We start from the raw sequence: 21,947 nt of genomic DNA, 5'->3' as shown, positions 1-21,947 counted from the left end.
TGTCAGATATCTCATTTATGAATATATTCTCCCATGTTGTCGGATGCTTTTTTGTTCTACTGATGGTGTCCTTTGCTGTGCAGAAGCTTTTTAGTTTGATGTAGTCCCACTTGTTCATTTTTGCTTTTGTATCCCTTGCCCGAGGAGAGATGTTCATGAAAAAGTTGCTCATGTTTATATTCAAGAGAGTTCTGCCTATGTTTTCTTCTAAGAGTTTTATGGTTGCATGACTTTCATTCAGGTCTTTCATCCATTTCGAGTTTACTTTTGTGTATGGAGTTACACAGTAATCCAGTTTCATTATCTTCACATAGCTGTCCAGTTTTGCAAACACCAGTTGTTGAAGAGGCTGTCATTTCTCCATTGTATATCCATGGCTCCTTTATCGTATATTAACTGGCCTTATATTTGTGGGTTTATATCTGGACTCTGTATTCTATTCCATGTTGTGCCAGTACCAAATTGTCTTGTTACTGTGGCTTTGTAGTAGAGTTTGAAGTTGGGGAGCATAATCCCCCCAACTTTATTCTCCCTTCTAAGGATTGTTTTGGCTATTCAGGGTCTTTTGTAGTTCCTTAGGAATTTTAGAACTATTTGTTCTAGTTTGTTGAAGAATGCTGTCAGTATTTTGATAGGGATTGCCTTGAATCTGCAGATTGCTTTAGGCAGGATGGCCATTTTGACAATATTAATTCTTCCTATCCATGAGTACAGGATGTATTTCCATTTATTGGTATATTCTTTGATTTATCTCAAGAGTGTCTTGTAGTTTTCAGGATATAGGTCTTTCACTACCTTGGTTAGGTTTATACCTAGGTATTTTATTCTTTTTGATGCAATTGTGAATGGAATTGTTTTCCTGATTTCTCTTTCTGCTAGTTCATCGTTAGTATGTAGGAATGCAACAGATTTCTGTGTATTAATTTTTTATCCTGTAACTTTGCTGAATTCAGATATTCTAGTAGTTCTGGAGTGGATTCTTTAGGGTTTTTAATGTACTGTATTATGTCATCTGCCAACAGTGACAGTTTAAGTTGTTCCTTGCCAATCTGGTTGCCTTTTATTTCCTTGTATTGTCTGATGGCTGTGGCAATCACATTACCTCCAGTACTATGTTGAATAAAAGTGGGAGAATGGGCATCCTTGTCTTGTTCCCGATTTTAAAGGAAAAGCTTTCAGCTTTTCACTGTTAAGTATGATGTTGGCTGTGGGTTTGTCATATATGGCCTTTATTCTGTTGAGGTATTTGCCCTCTATACCCATTTTGTTGAGAGTTTTTATCATGAATGGGTGTTGAATTTTGTCAAATGCTTTTTCAGCATCTATGGAGATGATCATTAGTTCTTGACTTTTAAAGAGCAACACATCAGTGTGTCTGGAGTGCTGTGAGAGGGAGTGGTGCTGAAATGAAGTAAAAGTCAGCAAGAAGGCAAGAGTATTCCTAGAGGCCTGTGAAGGATTTGGGGTTTTATCTCAAGTGGATTAGGAAATCATTGAATAATTTAAATCAGGGACTAACAGGGTGACCCATTTTGCTTTAAGAGTCACTTTGACCTAGTGGATGAGAAGGCTGCAAAAGAGCTGGAGGTAAGGAAGCTTATTAGAGGCCAGAGGCAATGGCCTATCACGGCAGCAGCACAGTGATGAAGAGAAGTTAATGGGTTTGGGTTATGTTCTGGAGACAGAATCCATAGGACTTGGTGATAGGTTTAGATACACAGTTCATTCTCATTATTTTTAGTGGTTATGTTCTATAAAGTCGCCATGGGCACCAAATTAGTGAATCCTGAGCCAGTGCCCCTAGAGGAAACCCAGGGTTAAGGTCCTGTGAGCTATGGTCACAACATTGCATCAGTTGGGCAATATATAACCTTGCTTGTTGTCTTTAAGTTGTTTAAAGACACCTCACTTAACATATATTGTTGATTTATTTGCATTGCACTCAGAGCCAACAGCACTATATTACTCATATCCTATCTAGCATGTCTATTCTCCATAAGGCATGTCACAGCCTTCTTGCACTAAGGACCACTAGACAGCACTTCAGCACTACACTGGGGGGCCACTTTAAACAGCAAAACCAACAAAAAGCACAACAATGTGAAAAACATGGCACCAAATAGACCTCATTTGTTTATAGTACAGGAGCTGAAACAACAAGGTAGAGCATTGCTTTTTGACCTCAGTTGAGAATGTGTGTATCAGGCAACTCAAATTTTTTGTGGCTCTGTACACGTGTGCCAATGATTGTAAAAGTTCTGAGTGTTGTTTTGGCGTTACAAATACATTTTGGCCAAGAGGCAGATTCAGACATACAGAATTCTGGATAATGAAGTGAGGGAAAGGGAGCTGTCAAAAATTGTAGCCTTGTTTCTCAGTATAAAAAATGGGGTAGATGGAGTAATTTTTTTCTGAGTCAGGAAGAAAAGCAGATTTGAGGGAAGGGGATATAAACGATTTAATTTTGGGTAGGGATAATGTAAAGCTTTTAATGTCTCTGAGACATCCAAGTGGGCGTGGAGAATAGGCCAGTGAATTAATGTGTCTGGATCAAAGAAGAGATGTCTGGGCTGGAGAAGTAAATAGGTATGGGAGTCCTTATCACATACAAGGGCTTAATCTTGTGGGACTAAAAGATTGTCGAAAGGTAGTGTGGCAGTTTTCTCATTTGCAATGTCCTTTGACTTCATATACCTTAAAGATTACTGTATTCTGGGCAATGTAACCAGAAATCACAGAACTAATATAAAGGGGAACACAATGTTGTAGTATGTTTAGACAAATGGAAGTCAGCTTGTTTGAGGCAGCATCCTAAAATCTTCTAAGAGGTAACCAAACTAGGGTGAGCATAACTTCAATCAAATGCCCAGATTAGAATCTTCACATCCCAAAAATTTAAGCAGAGGCAGTTGTAGCTCTAGGGGTAGTTCCTGGAGAGCCTTTGGACACCTGAAGTCTACTCACTAATCTCTTTGGGAGCATTTTGAGCCTGGGAAAGGACTGGTTAATGTAATCCGACCAATAAATTTGACCTGACCCAATGGATCAGCAAGTTTCCAGGCGTGTCTTAAATGAAATGTCAGTGGATGTCGGGAGTTGAGGTGGCAGGGAGTTTCTTTACCTTTCCAATCCTGTTTGGACAGAAGTCACAATGGCAATCTAGGTCAGATGGCTGAGAGCCCATTCTCTCTGTTCCTTTCTCTTCCTTTTTCTCTTCTCTGGGGTAGGAGTAGCAGGGTTGCATCTCTGAGATGTGGGTATCCTAACACATAATTAGTATGGTAAAACCCTTGTAGGCTGAAGGTTATCACTGGTTAGCTAAAACATTGGAAGACAATTGCTTACTTTTAATCCTAAGTCTTTTCTTTTCCCTACTTATTCATAATATTTAACAAAGAACCAATTAAAAAATTATAAATGGAATTCACTTGAAATTTTTCTCCCTGATGTGTTTAGGGTATTTACCTTCTTAGAAGAAACACAGACTTGCTCCAGAAGTGAGGAGTCCCTGATGTGATATAAACTGGGTAACAAAGATTCGCATTTCTCCAGAAAAATGTAAAACACATCTGTCAGATGGTGGTAAAAGAACAGAAGGCAGAGAAATGCATACTTTGGTGTGGTCTCCAAGAAAACTGGGCAAGAAATAGGAGGAAACTACTTAAAATATTTATTGTTGTAATACATAATTTTACTAGTTAAAATGACCTTAGGAAAACTAAAGAATAATGCCTCTTTTTGAGATTATTGTGAACAATGAATTTTTTAAAACCTAATGAGCATTTGCTACCATTTCTTTAGACAACAGGTAACTACTCAAATACTAACTGTTAATCACTGCCAAAATGTGTTGTGCAAAGTGCCAAACATCCTTTTTAAGATTGTAGCAACTAAGTTTGCTGCCTTGAGACATTTAGGATTGCTGCTACTGAGAGTGGTGGGCTGCCAGAGAGTGATGGTGTTAAGGAAACATTCTTGGCCATCTCCCCTTAGAAATAGGTGAGGTAAACATGCAGGTAAATACAGGCAATTCTCATTTTATTCTTGCACCTCTGTCTTAGTTGTAGCTATTATTTCATCTTCTATCCTAAGAAATCTTAGGCTGAAAGAAGTTTTAATTGGTCAAAGGTACCTTAAAGTGATTGGCAGTGGTAGGATTAGAAAAATTCTTTGATTTCAATTTTCAAAGTACAATTTACAACAAGGAAGTAATTGAGCGGTTTGTTTGATTAGCCAGGACAAAGAACTAGTAGCATTGGTAGACACTTGAGTACTTTTCAATACTTTTTGTTTTTTTTCCTCAAGTTTTTATTTGCAAATATTAACATTTTACCATATATGTTTTATCATATTCTTTGTGTGTGTGTGTGTGTGTGTGTGTGTGTGTGTGTAATTTTTTTCTGGCCTGTTTGAGAGCAAGTTTTATACCAGATGCCCCTTTGTTCCTAAATTCTTTAGTGCATATTTTCTGAAAACAAAGACATTCTTTGACATAATCACAAAATATCAAAATTGAGCCATCAGGGTTGATACATAATATTATATAGCTCATAGACCTTAGATAATTTTGCCAACTGCCCACTGATGTCCTTTAATAGTAAAATAATCATGTTTTATTTTGAGTTGTCTTATTTCTGGTGTCCTTTAATCTGGAAGAGTTCCTTCAACTTTCTTTTTTTCATGTCTTTGATGTTGTCAAAGAACATAGTCCATTCATGCTGTAAAATGTCCCTCAGTTTGTTTATTGAAAGCTTATGATTAAGTGTAGGGCCAGGAATAATACAGAAGTGATGTGTCCTTCTCAGTACAGTGTATCATGAGGCACATACCATCCATTTGCCACATTACTGGTTTTTTAATAAGTATCTTGTGGAGAGATGCTTTGAGACTAGGTAAATATCCTTTTCCTCATCACACTTTCTCACTAGTTTTATTGTTCCTTGAATTTGCCAAGTGGTAATTTCCTAATTCTACCACTCCCTGTACATTTATTAGTTGGCGTTTTACTTTAAGCTTTCCTTTTTCTCCCTCTGAGCATGGATTCATGGATTATTTTATTTTCCATTATTATTATTATTATTTATTTTGACGCTAATTGTTCCAGATTTGGACAGTGGAATCTTCAAACTTTTTCATCAGTCTTTGAGCAGTTTCTTTTTAGCATAGCATGATTTTCAAGGCTTATCTTATACTTTCCTTGCCCCAACCCTGAAATCACACATTTCTCGAAGAAGCCTTGATCCTTTTTTTTTCAGATTTTTTTCAGAATCTACACACTAGGTAGGCACATTGCTACTAGAGTACCATTGTTTCTTGCAGCACATAGAGCTAGGGCAGATACGTATGTGTATACATACATACCTGTTTCTGTATGTGTGTGTATAACAATGATATATATAGTTTGATACCTACTATTCTAATCTAATATCACAGAATTCCTTATAACCTTTCCCTCCTCCAAAAGTCTGGTTCCCATTATCCTCGTGATATTTACTTACATGCTCAATCCTAGAATACATAATAAGTAGTTTCAGAATATCTAACATACAGCTGTGAAAAAACAAACCTACTAATTAAAGTTCATTATTTGTATTAACTTCTTTTTGTCTTTAAAAGACAATGTTTTAGAATACTTGGGTTAGTTCTCTTTTTCTCCAGTGTAATTTTGTTTTTCATTTAAAAAACCAAAAGCCTTTTTTTTGTATTTTTGTAGCTAATTTTGGTGTTTCCCTCCATCCTTATTGATTCTACTTACAATTTCCAGTAATTTTTGGAATGTGAAATTATATTTATCTCAGTAAGATGTTGTAACAGCAAGAAAAAAGAGGAGGGTGGGAAGGAATCAATGGATGGCTACTTTGATAATAAGGTTTAAGGTTTATGTGTTCTGGTAAGTTTTAGTTACACACATAAACACACACAATATATACACTGTGCTCCACTTTTTTTTTCCTCTTAAGTGTTTTATCTTAGAGATCATTCCATGTCAGTACGTAGAAATCTATCTCATTAATTTTAAGAGCTGTGTGGTATTACATTATATGGATGTCCCATATATACCAGTCTCTACTGGTGGCATTTAGGCTGTTTCTAGTCTTTTGCTACTACAAAACAAAGATGTAGTAATTATTTTTTTACATACATTGTTGTGCATATGTAAGATTTTATTAGATCACTTTTAAATTGAAAAGGAACTTATAAATGTTATTTTGGGGGAGAGGTGGTTGTTAGTTTCATCTTGCAAAAGCTCTGTGAGTGAATAAATTGACTTTTTAAATCTTTGGATTAGAAATTACCAATTTTTAAGTTGTAATCTGATTTAAACAACAGTGCATTTCAAATATTTTGATTTTTTGTACAACTACTATACAATTCACAGGAAAATGGTTAATTGTATGCTTCACTAAACCTTGTCATAGCTGTTAAAATGACAGATTTAATATGTCATTGTGGCATGAAGAACAGGAAGTAAAAGTACTTTCACAGTGTCTTAGAACAAAGTAAACTTTTTATTGTTTGCTATCTCCCAGTCTGTAGCCTAGTCCTAGCAGGATATGCAAGTGTACATATACTTTGGGTGTGGTTAGTAATAAATTGAAAGAATCTTAAATTTTTGAGTTACTTGTAAAGGCCTGGAAATAATTATTTTACTATTCTGTAGTATTATTTAGAATAATGTAGAATACTGTAGCTCTCATATACTCATGTTATAGCTTATCCAGCCCTATTCTATTTCATCTGCTGGGTTTACATTTTAATTGCCTCTTTGTACCCATGCTGTAACGGTTTTAGGATCATGAAGAGGAAGTAAAAGTCATGTACCTCTTATGATTGTTATTTTTGTCTCCAAAAACCTCATGATTGATTTTGTATACCTAACCCCACAGTCTTTTCTGTAAGTTAATTTAACTTTGTAGATGACAGACTTATAAACAAGATTTAAATTTCTACTCACGAGTAATTTCTGCTGTGTTCCATTTTACACAGTGCCCTGGTAATCTAGCTAAGGATTTTATGTCTTCTAGTAGTTCTCGTCATAATCAGTAGAAGAATGAGGCCTACTTTTGACCAAAGGTCAGAAGGAATTGGTTTCAGCCAGTTGACGGGAAATATGGGGGGAAAAGAAGCAGTAGTGGAATCTCTGTGATCAACGTGGAGCTTCAGAATTTCTTCAGGTAACAAAAGGCTGCATGTAGATTCTATTCCAGTCATAAAAATCAAACACATTGTTCAAATAGTTAATGGGAAAGACTATATCTAAAAAAAAATTAGTATATGTTTTTTGATTAAACATGCTTTGCTCTTGGCTAGCAATGTCATTTATAGAATTTAATAAGTTTAACAAAGGGTATTGATTAAAGTGCTTGGGATTTGAGCTTTGGGTTTGATTTCTGAGAAAATAATAAGGCAAGAAAATGGGAGAAAAGATGGCCTTTGGTTCTTATGTGTTCCTTGTACAGTCAAGGCTATAGTTTATTTGGAATTGATCATCTATTTTTATCTACTTGACAGTAAAACAATAGGGTAGATGATTATTAGTGTTCTCTGGAAGATACATTGCTGTTACTTTTTTTTAGCTTTAGTGAGTAAAGCTAAATACAAGCTTTAAGAGCTGTACTAATACATTTGTTAAAATAAGCAGGATTTAATCGGATTAATACTGAAATTTATTTACCTCCTTGGTAAAACTTTGTGTGCTAAGATTCCCACATAATCTTTCTTATACCTCCTAAATTTATTCTACTTCTGATATTTTTCATTATTCTCGAGATTTTGTATTCTTTTATTAGTTCTCCTGGCATCTTTTGCTATTTTTTGTAATTTACTTCAAAAGAGGTTATAATTATGTAACACTGCGATAATTCTAAGGTACTATGGTGAAACTTGAGCTTTCTAGCAGTTTGCATTGTGGTTTAGCTTGGCTTCTCTCCTATCTGCATTAGAGAAGGAACAGAGAAAGACACTGAAGATGTCCTGGCACTGAAGAACTAGTAGCTCCTAAACACCCAACAAAAAAAATAGATCTGGAAGAGCCAAAGACCTCAGGGCTGACCCGACGCGTCCCCCTCTGCTGGTCCATCACACTGTGTGGAAGGAGTACTTGGGCTGGGCGGTGATGTCTTGTAGGCCCTTCTTTTTCTGTGAAAGCTGAAAAGTGTGGGAGAAGAGGTAACCTTGGTTATTGGTGTGGGCATGTGGTTATTAGAAGCACCCAAAAGATCCGTAAGTAGCCTATATTCTGACAGGACAAAAAAAGAGACTAACTGTTCTCTGGATAGCCAAACAGTCACTGGATACCACTGAAGACTTAGAGTATCTCTAAGGAGCGGTGGGAGGTAAGATGGTATTGCCCGGAGTAGGGGATGCGCTACAGCGTGGGGAATCTTACCGTGGGGATAAATGGACATGGCAGGAGGTGGGATATGGGAAACGGGGTACACACAGCCACCTCTCAGCAGTTCCATAGGGGCCCACTCTGAAGGTACATTAGTGTGTCAGTTAGCATTTCAGAAGGGCATTGGTAGTAACAGTACGGTGGAAGCAGTGTCCTTCACACAGCCTGAAAGGTTCATACCTGCCGCCATGATGCTACTTACAGTAAAGAAAATGTTCAGTTATGTTTTCTAATACATCACCTTGTTAAGATGGTTCCTTGAATTGGACCTCCGTGATTTTTAAATTTTAATCTCTATTTTTCTCTTTAATTTTGTTCTTTAATTTTATAAGGGGCAACATTCGTTGAGAAATTATACTTTATACTCTGTTTAATATGTTGAGAAAGTATATAAGACATCTTAGATTTGCATTAAAAAGTAATTTAAAAAGAATATCAGATGTTTAAAGGGCTGATACTTAGATATCTGGAAAATTACTATGTAGAATTTCTCAGTAGAATGATCTTTTTGGTATTCTTTCCCTCCTCTGGATAGAGTTTGCAGTCTCCCACCAGGCTGTGGGCATTGCTTTTCAGTGTACAGATTCACCATTGTGGTGTGGAATGTGTTGAACTGGGTAACAGAGGAAGATCTGTAACTAAGAAGGTATCTTTTGTTTCTGTCCTAGGCCACAGTTCCTGTCTGGACATTTTGTTACCCTTAGGCTGAAGTGTCACACACTGGATAGGCAGGGGTAGTTAATCTGACATACGGACTTTTTGCTTCCCTGTAGAACAGGGGATTATTTTCGCATTACTTAAATATAAAATTACTTTCATACTATTTTCATATATTATTTTTGCATTATTTAAATATGAAAAAATTCATTTAATAAATTTTGACTCTAATATGTCAACCAAAAATACAGAGACTCCTCGTGACTATTACAAACTTTTGAGTTGAAACAGATTCATCTACCCAATGGTCCTCTGAAGGATATTGTGAGTTGCAGTTAGGACTCTTTTGATAAAGCACATTTTTTTTTGGTATTGATGCTTATTATAAAACACTGTTTTATTTTGTTTTCAGGACATAAGTGAACTGATTTACAATGGGTAAAATATGGGCCAGGTTAGCTAGTTCCTCTTGAGGAAAAATAAGACTTAAAAGCATGCGTAACCAAAATGCAGTCAAATAATAAACTTTATGTACATTACAGATGGTTAGCTTGCTTTGTTGGCATTAGTAAATATTTCGATTTCTTGAAAGATTATATGGATATGTACTTGAGTTTTACGAGAATATGCTTATTTAAAGATTGTGTACTGTTTCATAAGCACTGAACTAATTTACAAGCAACAGTGAGCTCAAGCACTCAGCTCTTATCCCAAGTACCTAACATAAGTACCAAAGCCCAATTTAAAAAAAAACTTTAAAAATTGATATGCAACCTGATAAATTAAAAAAAAAATCAGGGTGAACTTCATGTAATGGCAGGTAAACTGGCAGGGATTAAGTTTTTTTTTTTAATAGGTGGTATCAGCAATTCTAGTTTCCTGTTATCTCATTAAACACTCAAAAACTCCCAGAGCTTTGACTAGAGGTTGATGATGCCAAACCCGTCCTATTTTCCCAAATAGGACTTGTAATTGTTTTTCTTTTATGCAGTTGTTAGTATGTTTATTTTAATAAACCTAAAATCAGTTGAAAATTATAAAAACAAAGTTTCCTAAATTACATCAATGGACATAACATAGCTTTCTGACGTCTGAAGGAATCTTACCAAAAGGATGCTCTTTTAAGTTTCTTCCTCACCTGCTTCTCATTTCCCCTTTTTGTTTTTAAAGGGAGACTGGTAGTCTGAGTAGATTCAAGGCATCTTTAAGAGAAAATGTCTTGGGGAGCCCCAGGGAGCTGGTGAAGCTGAGTGTGCCCTCGTTGGTGTATGCCGTTCAGAACAACATGGCTTTCCTGGCTCTGAGCAATCTGGATGCGGCAGTGTACCAGGTCAGCGGAGGCAGCGACAGTGAAAAGCGTGGACTCTTAAAGTTTTTGCTAACCCTTCCTCATATTATCAAATATGTCTTCTTTTTAGTTCTGTTAATGGAAATACCTGTGTCAGAGACTGTTAACTGAGTCCGTTGATCCATTGTGTTACTAGGTGACCTACCAATTGAAGATTCCCTGTACTGCCTTATGTACTGTTTTAATGTTAAACCGGACACTCAGCAGATTACAGTGGATTTCAGTTTTTATGCTGTGTGGTGGAGTCACACTTGTACAGTGGAAACCAGCTCAAGCCACAAAAGTCATGGTAAGAAACAAAATGCTCACCATAACTAGCATAGGAAACCGCCTTGTTTTATATACTTTAGACAGTTACATTGAAAAATATAGCACGATTATATTTCTTGGTTAAAAATAATCTTTGCCATATAGATAACATTTTTCCCCCTTAGGATGTTATAATTAAGGATAATAAAATTATTGGCTTTTTTTAAAAGGAGAATGAGTATGCATAAAATACATTAGAGATGGGAATGTGCCTCAAAGTAATATAATACAACCCTTTGTTTTATGGATGACAAAACTGAGGCCTGAGAAGGTGAATTAACTTGTCCAAAGTTACACATTTAATAGCTCACTTGTGGCTAAAATTGTGCCAACTTCCAGATGGTGTGTATGTTCAGAACTTCTGGATTCTTTTGGGCATGTTCTCAGAAACACTGGGCAACGCTTCCCCCATCGAATGTTCATCTTCTCCCTCAGCTCGCAAAGTTTGTCATCCTTTTTCATGTGCTTTGAGTCAGTGACAGGGGTTACGGGGGGAATGGTGTCTGTACTGAGAATTGAGAGCTAAAATAGTTGAGAACTAACAAGTGCCCTCTATTTCTTTTAGTTTGTTAAGACTTAAATGTTAAGGATATACATGATGTTATATGATTTAATTGGTTGTTTTCCCAGAGAGATGTAGGGGGCGCAACTCCAGTGAATGACCTCTGCAAAGTCAGGAATTCCCGCCACAGCTGGGTGCTCTGCTTGCCTTTTAGCCCATGAAAGACCATGGTTCTCTTAGGAGTGTAAGGCAGCTGGGGATGCATGGAGAGCTTGTGAAAGTAGGAAGTCAGGTCCTTTTCAGGTACTTTCTAGCCTGGTGGAGAATTTTTTTTCCCAGAAAAGAAGTTTTAGATTAATTTTTATTGTCCTCACTTGTTATTTAAGCGTACTTATATTCTTAGTGACGTTTCAAAACTGATCAAATGTGCATTGTACATTTAACTCAGTTGCACATTTGCAGATAAATAATTTGGTGGAAACTAAGGCAAACAAAAGTTAAATATGAACTTTAAACACCTCACACCCTTAGAAAAGATGTTAGGCCCACCTCACATAGGATATTAATGTATGGGAAAAGCTTAGTAAGCTTTTGGGCCAATCTAGAAAGTTCTTTGGTATTTTAAACAGCCTTCAGTTTCCTGTCATAGTTCTTTGTTTTTGTCAGAATAACTCAAATCCCTGCTAACTCCATATGGTGATTCTTTGAATGTTTAGGATGATGTCCCATCTCCACCCTCCAAGTCTTCTTTCTTGCTCATTGAGACAACCATCGTTTCTAAAATATAGTTTCTGGAGACTTCCTGATCTCTATCTCTTGCTCCAATATTTCCTTGTATTTCTTTTCTAGATTCATTCATATGTTACTATTCCTAAGTATGTCCTTCACACTACTTACAGATGACTGAGTAGAATAGGTATAACTTGCGAATTACCTCCTTTGTTATGAACCTAGAGACCTGTCAAATCAACATACAATTATTAGTTTTTTAGGGGGTAGACATCCATTCTATAACTGACTGTAAACAACCATATGTAGCTGTTTCACACAGTTTATCTAAACAGGTCTTGTGCAGTGGATTTCTTCTAAAACAAAACACAGTATATGTTTGTATTTAACTTGTTAGCTTTGGGTCACTGTTCAGGCTTCTCTTGTTAGCTTTGGGTCACTGTTCAGGCCTTTGAGGTCTTTTCAGTCCTTATTATTAGCTTTTTCTTTGAGTATTATGGTTTCTACAGATTGTCTTCTGGGTTTTCATTGAAAATTTAGGCAGGACAGGACCAGAATTCTGTGGTTATGCCTTTAGACCTCCCTTTAACCTTTTTTTTTTTTGTTTGTTTAGTAAATGTTTAGTATTTTTCACAGTTTTTATGGATCAGGAAATTGAGGGTGCCTTTGCTAGTTCTGACTTGAAGTCTCTTTAAGGTTGCAATAAATACTGGCTAGGGCTGCAGTCAACTGAAGACTAGATTGGACCTAGTGGGTGTTTCTAAGGTGATTCATTCATATGCCTGGCAAGCTTATATTGGTTGTTGGTCTAACTTGATTTCATTCTATTAATTAGCACTTTGCTGTATGAGCAGTCCCTCAGCGGTGAATAGAATTGTACTGTTATCCTCACTACATTTCTTTTCATTCACATAAGTATGCAAATATGTCAGCTTTCTTGCTAAACATTCTCTATGGAATTTCCTTCATCACTTATACTAGGAATCCTTTTAGGAGGAAATTTGGTATGTCTGATTCTTGGGGAAGCCATACTGTTTTCTAGTGATGACCATTAACTGTCGAGTTCAAGCCATGCGCTGCATTTTGCTGTCATCCACACTGATGGTAAGAGCTGCACTTGCGCAGCACTTGATACCGCCAGTGCTCCAAGTGCTTTATGTACCTTAGCTCACTTAGGCCTGCAGCACCCGTGAGGCTGGTAGTTTTTATTTCCATTTTCGGATGGAAATTGATAGGCAAACAAGGTGAGTCCTGTGTCCAGTTTCACTGCCTGAATCCAAGCAGCATGGCTCCAGAGCCTGTGTTCCTAGTGACTGTACTTACAGGTCTCAAGTAGCTGTCGATGGTTTCTGCAGCTTTCTTTTTGCAAATGGAGATAGTATTTGCCCAATTCAAATTTTCTGGCATAGCTTCCATTCTCCATGATTCCTCAAAGATGGAGTGATCAGTATCTTGACTTGCTACTATTTCTAATCAAATACTTCTGAATTTATTTTAGTTAGGTGTTCTTATAACAGCAAACCAGATGTCTGGATGTAAGTTCACCTTTAAATATATTTATTATTAACTTACTATTAAAAAATTATTGGTAGAGACAATGGAAACTAGATTTGGTCATTTTTCTTGCCATCTTAACAATACATCATTTAGCCCAAGAAATAAACTCTTTCCTTTCTGAACTAAGTATACTTTTAAAAGCCTTCTTTAATGTTTAAAAGTATTTTTGCAAGCCTCCACTTACTCTAAATTTTCAATTTCTTGGTACAGAATCCCTGGTTACATTCCTCTTGGTTATGTGCAGTGCAGCTCTTCTGTGTGTTCCTCCTATAAAGGCAGACTTTGCTGAAAACATCTGTAATTTGTCCGTAATTTGTAATGTTGATTCATGTATCCTTTTATTACTTTTTCTCAGAATCTTGTCCTTGAGATCCTTTTGACCCACTAGCTGTGGAATTCAAACCTGAAGCTTTATTTTTTTTTGAATTTTGATTTACTCAGGACTGGAGCCCATCTCTCTCTGAACTGTACCATGTTTGACTGTTTCTTACATGAAAGGGACATGGGTGCTGTTTTCCAGTTTCCACCACTTCTCCTTCATCACCTAGTAGTTTTTTACAGTCAGAATGAAGTTCAGAGAAATGTCTGTCACCATTTTTCCTAATCATAGACATTAAACTGGGAGAAAAGCAAGCCAAGAATTAGCTTGAGCTTCCTAGCAGTTGTTGGCATAGGCAAAATCTCACACCACTATTTTTTCTCACATCAGTGTCAGTCTTGTCATTTGCATTAGAAAAATATCCTTGTTTTTTTAACTGTAGTTTATAGCAGTGGTTCTCAAACTTTAGTGTACATCAGAATCAAATGGAAGGTTAAACAAATTGCTGGGCCCCATACCCAGTTTAGGTTTCAGTAGGTTTGGGTGGGGCCTGTCAGTGTTCATTTCTAGCAAGCTCCCAGGTGACACAGCTGCTCTTGGTCCAGGGACCATACTTTGAGAACTGCTAGTCCATAATATCTTCTATTCCTTTTATCTTCATGCAAACATTTTAGCCCAACCTTTCTCTCAGGTACTTAACATAAAGTCGTACTTTCTTTGTATTAGGCTTTGTACTAAGCTTATATATTTTGAACAAGGTGTCCTATTATAGTCATGTGTCTCAACTCTTTAGTTTCAGTGTTACTGCTGAGATAGTTTAACTCTGAGGAAAGACCAATGAAAACTCCAGAAGGCTAGCTGAAACTTCTGGAGGTTAGTTTAGGGAAGAAAGAGGAAATAAACTTTAAATGATCGGTTGGGGCCCATATGCATGTATCTGTTAGCACAGTGGTCTATACTGGTCAGTCTCTCCCATCCATGCACATCCACAAACTACTTAAGAACCAGAGCTGTGTTTCGTCATCTTTATTCATTTAGTGTATAACACAGTATATGCAGTACACAGCAAGTATGCTATTAACATCTGACAAAAGTTCAGTAAAATAGGAAATCTTACAAGTCACTACTTCATCCTGTAGGTGATAGGGAATAAATAAAACAAATTAAACTGTTACCATTTTCATGATGGATGCTGTCAGGGCTTGAGTTAGGGTGTGGCAGAAGTTAAAATGAAGAGGCATGCTGACTATGCAAAACTGTAGGTGCCCCCCATTAGAAGGGAGTCAGCACACGGTATACTGAGCACTTACCATGGCTGCCTGTGAGGGACACGTTTTTTTTACTTAAAAAAATTTTTTTTTAATTTTGTTATCATTAATTTACAATTACATGAAGAACATTATGTTTACTAGGGTCCCCCCTTCGCCAAGTCCCCCCCACAAACCCCACTACAGTCACAGTCCATCAGTGTAGTAAGATGCTGTAGAATCACTACTTGTCTTCTCTGTGTTGCACAGCCCTGAGGGACACGTTTTTAATTGAAGTGCTTTGGTTAATTTCTGGGAGTGCCTTTTGTTTGGTCCTATGTCTTATTCTGTAGAACGGCTGTGTCTGAAGTGGCACGGATTTTTAGTAGAATTGTAACAGATTTTTGTATTCATTTGGTCTCTTGGATGAATTCTATTTATTATTAATCACTAAAAATAATATAGTCACTTACAGAATAGTCACTTTCAAACATTACTATTGCAGGTGGAACAGAACCCACTGTTGGGGTTTGGCGCTATTGCCATTGCTGTATTGTGCTCAGGATTTGCAGGTAAATCATAAAAGCACCACTTTACTGTTGTCAAATTAAAAAAATCAAACTTTAAATAGGGACCTAGTTTATCTTGTTTTATAATAATGAACAATTTTATTCCCATTAAAGCTTAGCTTATTTTTCTATCAGCTGTCTTCCCAGTAAGTGCATGGTAGTGTTTGACTCAGTTCAGACCGAAGTCCTTACGCATACTTGCAGCTGCCCAAGGATACACTTTTGTCATCCTTGATCATCCTCAGTACAGCTAAGAACCAACAAGTAAATTAAAACAAGAAAACAAAACACCTTCCTCTGAAATTGGACAAAATTAGCTGTCAGAAAGCTCAAGCCCTTGTTTCCACTTTCCTGGATCTGGCATTATGCTCAGGCGAGCTTCCTCTGCGTTAGGGGCCTTGTCACCCGCAGTACCTGTTTTTCCCTAGTAACCTGAGGTCTTCTTCTGCTTCAGCAGATTAGGAACTGTGGAGTAGAGAGGAAAGGGGGGTGGGGTGGAGTATCTCAAAAAACTTACATTCAAGTAACAACCAAAATCACTAAGATTAAGTGTACGTGGAAGTTTGCAGTCCTGTGTGCAGGCATGAGCAATCCTCACTCAGTCAAGAAGAGACAGGGTATGAATGTTAGGGGTAACCTAACAAATGAATTGTGTTTTAGGAATAGTTCCAACACAGAAGAAACTTCAAGTTCTTTTTAGTACAGAGTATATTAGTTATAGTGTATGTCTTTATTATTTATCTTTGTACTATTTTAAGAGTAGGATTTCCTTTTTTATTTTTGACTAGGAAAACAGGCTGGATATCGAAATGAAATATTGCTTATAAAATGATATTTGCTGAGATGGGAAAATCTGAATTTAAGAATATACTTTATGATAGCATCATGCTAAACTTCTATTTTTAGGAACCAGTAAATTAGTAACAAAAATTTTTGAGTTACCCAAAAAGTAACATAGTTTGATTTTTTAGCACTATTTTGAACAACTAATTAAATCTTTGTGTTCAACATTCTGTTTAGTTTAACTGCTTAATATGTAAATGAAGATATGGTAGGTGTTTTAATATCCCTCTGTGCTTGGAGTAACTAAGCACTGAATAGTTAACTAGTTTTCCCAGAGAGGAAATTCAAAGGTAGAAACAGGAATAGCCACTGTATTCTTGTTTCCAGTCTCAGCTTTTTCCAACATACACTCATCAAAAACTTGTTTTTCATTAGAATTTTTAGTTTGATTAGTACTTAGCAATATCTAAGTCCCTAGTCAACATGGTATTTATAATTAAGATCTTTAATATCCTTGTTAAACATGGACTCATTTTAAGTATAAAACTTAGCAGTGGTTTGTGATTTTTTTTAGGGGTTAGGGGTCATGTGCTCTTCTGGAGTATCTGAAAAAAGCTATGGACCTTCAATCCCAGAAAAATGCATATAAAATATATTGTTTAAGTTAGGGAGTTCATAGTCCTTCTGATATTGTTTATAAACTTGGCTTATGGGACCCTGCATTAAAAGAAAATGGCTTCACTCACCAAGTTCTATATAATTTTTTTTGATTGTGTTACTTATGCTAAAAAAAATCCCAAGTGGTGATTATACTGGTTATTTTGCAAAGCTGGGAATATTCATTACTAGGCAGATATTACAGAGATCTGATTTAAGATAACTGATCCTATAGTACAGTTTTCCAGCTGACCAAAGCAAATTTTCCCTTGGCATTAACAGAGAGCCTGCGAGCCTACTGCTATAATAAAGGCAGAAACTATTCTTAACAATTTAATTGTACATGCTCTGTAAAAATAGAAGTCGGTAATATTCAGTATGTCACAACCAACACAAAATCTGTGCATTTAATTGCTTCCCAAGTCATATACTTTATATTATCATGTCCCTAGGTTATTGCTCTAAATGACAGACATTTTAACTTCTAATACCTTTATTTCATATTTGCATGTCTAATTCTCTTTCAGGAGTGTATTTTGAAAAAGTTTTAAAGAGTTCAGACACCTCCCTTTGGGTGAGAAACATTCAAATGTATCTATCAGGGATTGTTGTGACATTAGTTGGCGTCTACTTGTCAGATGGAGCTGAAATTAAAGAAAAAGGATTTTTCTATGGTTACACGTATTATGTCTGGTTTGTCATCTGTAAGTATCCAGGAATTGAAGGTTCTGGGTAGATCCTTTTTTTTAAAAAGTCAGATGTCCATTTTAAGCTCTTTTATAGCATTTTGAAATTGTTCCTTTGGTACTATGAACACATTTGAAAATGTAACTTGGGTTTTATTGACTTACTTTGTGGTGTAGCTATCACAAAGCAATTTTGCCTTCACAATCTAAAGTATCTAATGTGTTAGCAGTAAACAGGCAGTTTGTTAGTAGGCCACATAGCCCTTTGGGCAGGTTTAAAACAATGTTGTTTTGAAGGAACTACTCAATTTTAGTACAAACTTTCTCAGCTGGCTGCTTTTAAGAAAAATAGTATTTTCCTAGGTAAATTAGTATGGTACCTCTGGAGATGAAAATTGCCATCACAGAAGGTTTCATTTGAGTGCTAAAATTTTTCTTTCTCTATTCAAGTTCTTGCAAGTGTTGGAGGCCTGTACACTTCTGTTGTGGTCAAGTACACAGACAACATCATGAAGGGCTTCTCTGCAGCAGCAGCCATTGTCCTTTCTACGGTTGCTTCAGTGATGCTGTTTGGATTACAGATAAGTATGTCTTTGTGTTTTTAAGTTTTTTACAGGGAGGAGCTTCTCACTTCTTTAATTCATTTCATTTTTTATTAAATATGGCAGTTGGTCATAGTGTTCACAGGAATTCCTAGTTTTGTCACCATTTATTCTACGAGTGCAGCAGCTCATAGTTGAATGGAAAGTGGGTCAGCAGTACTCGGCTTGTTTATAAATGGTCCTAGAACTTAAGCTGAGGGGTGCTGGTTCTATGTGAGAGTTGAAGGGGCTGCTCAGGAACTAGAAAGAGTTTCTTGACACTCAAGGCTTGCCTGTTCCCCAGGTATGAGAAGACAGTGTAAGTGCTTCAGGTAAATCAGGGTAAATACAGAATGATGAGGTGCACAAAGAAATACAAGGACTTTAGGAAATGATTACTTTCTGCAGTGGAATTTGAGTAAACCAGGCTTTTTAATTTGAGGAAAGAACAGAAAACTTCTTCCACTTGCCCCTTAGTGTGCACCTTCCTGTTTTGGACTTGAGTGCAAACTGGTTTTGAAACTACAATCCAAATCTACATTTTTCTTCTCTTTTTTTATAAAGATACCTATTTCATTTAATATGCAATTAATACAAAATTCATTACTATAGCTGGCATTCTGGCACCATTAATGCTAGTCCTTCTAATAATTTTTCTGAGCCCACTTGCAGCATTAAGTTAGCTTCTGAATTATTTAAGCAGTGATAATGACTTAACATTCTGTAGTGCTGTTATACTGTAAATAATTTCCCTTCCTGAGCATTTATACCATAAATTAATGCATGAGGAAAACCTCAACATTAAGAGAAACAGACCTGGCCTATATTTATTTATACTTCATTTTAAAACTGACTCTTCTTATAAATGCAAATACACGAGCATCAACCTTGTAGAAATCTTAGAAACCCATTTTATAGTATGGCTCAAGTCTTGCCTATACCATTTATAGCTGTTTATCCTTGGGAAAGTTACTTAACGTGTGTCTTCAGTTTCTTCACCTGTAAAATGGGAATGCTAGTTGACCTGTCTCCTGGGGTTGTTTAAGGTGAAATGTTTAGAATAGTGTCTGGCACATCACAAGTACCCTGTATAAGGCCACTTATCATTTCAGTATCAGATATTTATAGGCCTCCCTTTAGATGTTTCCCTTAACTGATTTGGGTAAACTTTTAATTATAGTTCTGATCCATTCTTATTCTCAACAATTCTTATGCCTTTGATCCTAAGGAAAATTCTGGGAACTCTATCATATGTTTTTTGGTCAATGTTCTGTCTTACTGATGGTCAAGGAGTGGCTTAGCAGCTTCCCAGTTTCCTATTTAATTTATCCCCTCCCCCTTTTTTGAAGGCGAGGCTAGTCTTTTCTAGGTGGGGTGAACTGAAATAGCTGGATGTCATTTCTCTGCATCTCATGTTTAAAGCTTTTTAAGACTATGCCAGTGTATTCCATATAGAATATGGTTCAGTTTTGAATAAAATACAGTATTTTGATGTAAGTATTATAAAATGCCTACTTGTCAAGTTTGGACAAGTTGTCATTCAGATTGTAAACTGATTTTTAAGATTAAGATTAAAAAAAAAGACAAAGCTAGCAGAAAAGGAAGGAATTTTACTCAGTAAATCACCCCTCATCTCTTCTTACTTAGAAATCTTTAATGGTTTGAATCATTGGTCACCTAACTCTGAATTTTGCTCGACTACTTTTTACTCAAATTTTTCAAAGGCTTTTAGTATCACAGAAAAGCCACATTCCACTGCTTTTTCTGTTAACCAGCGCACAGAGGAGTCAGCATGTTCTTTGTCAAGGGCAAGCACACTGTGTTCTTAATGTGTGTATAAGTCGATGAGTGTCACTTCCTTAATTTTACCACTTTTTTTTGGAAGGGGGTGGGAGGGAGGCTAGAGTTAATGATCTTTCTGAACCTTACCATTGTAAAAAGAACACTTTGATGACATAAAAACCCACAATAGAAAAATTTCAAAATCTTGAATTGATCAATATTACATAGTTTTAAGGATGCAAATATAGATTAAGCTTATTAAGCTTTTTTTTTTTCTTTTCAGCACTTACCTTTGCCCTGGGTACTCTTCTCGTATGTGTGTCTATATATCTCTATGGTTTACCCAGACTAGACACTACATCCATCCAACAAGGGGAAGCCGCTTCAAAGGAGAGAGTTGGTGGTGTGTGACATCAGAAGAGATTTCTACTAAGATCCGGACTATTAGCATTAAACTAGAGCCTTAATTCAATCCCCAAAGGTAGTTAAAACAAACACAGTAAGTGAACCGTGTGGCATAAGATTTAAGAAAAAAGCTATCTGAGCAAATTGCTATCTGCTTGACTGCTCAGTGATTTAATGTGACCTGTTTGGGGTCAACCTGCTTTGTTTTAGAATGAAGGAATTTTATCATTGTATATATAATGTATATAAAAAGTAGGGAGATGATATGGTATTGAATATTGTAGCCTCATGTGATTTTTTTAAGTAACACGGTTTGGGACAATGTTAAGGGTCAAAGTGCCAAAGCCATTTCTGTACTAACCGTTCTCTTGTTCAGGTGCCAGGGGAGAAGGATGCCCTTCCTTGTTCTCAAATTCAGGGACTGTACTTGGTCCCAGCAGCAGTAAAGACTGAGCTCTTGTCTTACAAACAAGCAGGCTAGTTCACAAACAAACTGAATGTGTACCTTCTCAAACTGAATCTATTTCCTGACTCAGACAGTGGTTTCTGGGTGGTGACTAATTACTTCTTTGAAGTGCTGCATTTGTGCCATTCATTGTCTGGATTCATATTTCTTTGCTGTTAGATGATATACTTTTCTTCAAAGAAGTATTTCTAATGTCACTTTTGTACTTTTTTAAATAAAGTATGTTTAACTGTTGGGGCTCAATAATTTGAGTTTTTAAAAAAATTTCTATAATGTTAATGGGGGAATTCAGCAATAAATATTATTTATTTATATGATATCTGTTTGATTTTTTCTGTATTATAGAAATAACCATTAAAATAATGCAAAAAAGCATAAAAACCCCAAAACATTAAATTTTTAATTTTCTCTATGTTAGAATTTTATCAGAGTTCTTATATTGCAAATAGCAGCTATAAACCAACTCTGGTTAGCCATAAGCAAAAAAAGTTTACAAGAAGGACTGCGATTAGAGCTTTGGACTGTGGAGGGAGCTGCTTTTGGAAAGACCTGTCTCTAACCATCACTGTCCCTGTGTCATTTCAGTCAAGATTCAAATGCTGAGGAAGCTACCACAAATCTGGGAAGGGGACTGTTTCTCCAAAGACATGGACAGGGGTAATGGACATGAAAAACATGTCCCAATCATACATTTTTATTCCATGGCTAGTTTCTAATAAGGGAACCTTAATGGTGCTGTAAGTAGAAAATTAGAAGTCGGGAAGCTAACTCACCTCTAGGACTAAGAAGGTATACCATACTCGTCAGTGCAGAATAGGGTAAAACTGTTCATTCAACTAAAGAAGCTTTGGTTCATGCTAATTAGCTTCTTTCTTCATAAAAATACATGGTCATTGGTATTCAGAAGACCTCTGGCAGCAACATGTTGAATAAATCATGGCGGACTTGAACAGAA

General features: G+C 36.4%; 1 protein-coding gene across 1 annotated transcript in view; it reads left to right on the top strand.

The window, feature by feature from the left end:
• Positions 1-21,309, top strand: part of SLC35A1 (solute carrier family 35 member A1) — a 32,479-nt gene extending 11,170 nt beyond the window's left edge. Inside the window, exons 3-8 of the mRNA XM_037013911.2 lie at positions 10,223-10,382; positions 10,537-10,689; positions 15,569-15,635; positions 17,600-17,776; positions 18,209-18,343; positions 20,405-21,309. Of these exons, the coding sequence (XP_036869806.1) occupies positions 10,223-10,382; positions 10,537-10,689; positions 15,569-15,635; positions 17,600-17,776; positions 18,209-18,343; positions 20,405-20,532 (820 nt within the window). The 3' untranslated portion in view covers positions 20,533-21,309. The remainder of the gene's footprint in view (positions 1-10,222; positions 10,383-10,536; positions 10,690-15,568; positions 15,636-17,599; positions 17,777-18,208; positions 18,344-20,404) is intronic.
• The last annotated feature ends 638 nt before the right edge of the window (positions 21,310-21,947 follow it).

The sequence above is a fragment of the Manis javanica genome, chromosome 13, assembly GCF_040802235.1.
Source record: "Manis javanica isolate MJ-LG chromosome 13, MJ_LKY, whole genome shotgun sequence".
NCBI lineage: Eukaryota > Metazoa > Chordata > Mammalia > Pholidota > Manidae > Manis > Manis javanica.
This window is presented reverse-complemented; position numbering and strand designations above follow the sequence as displayed.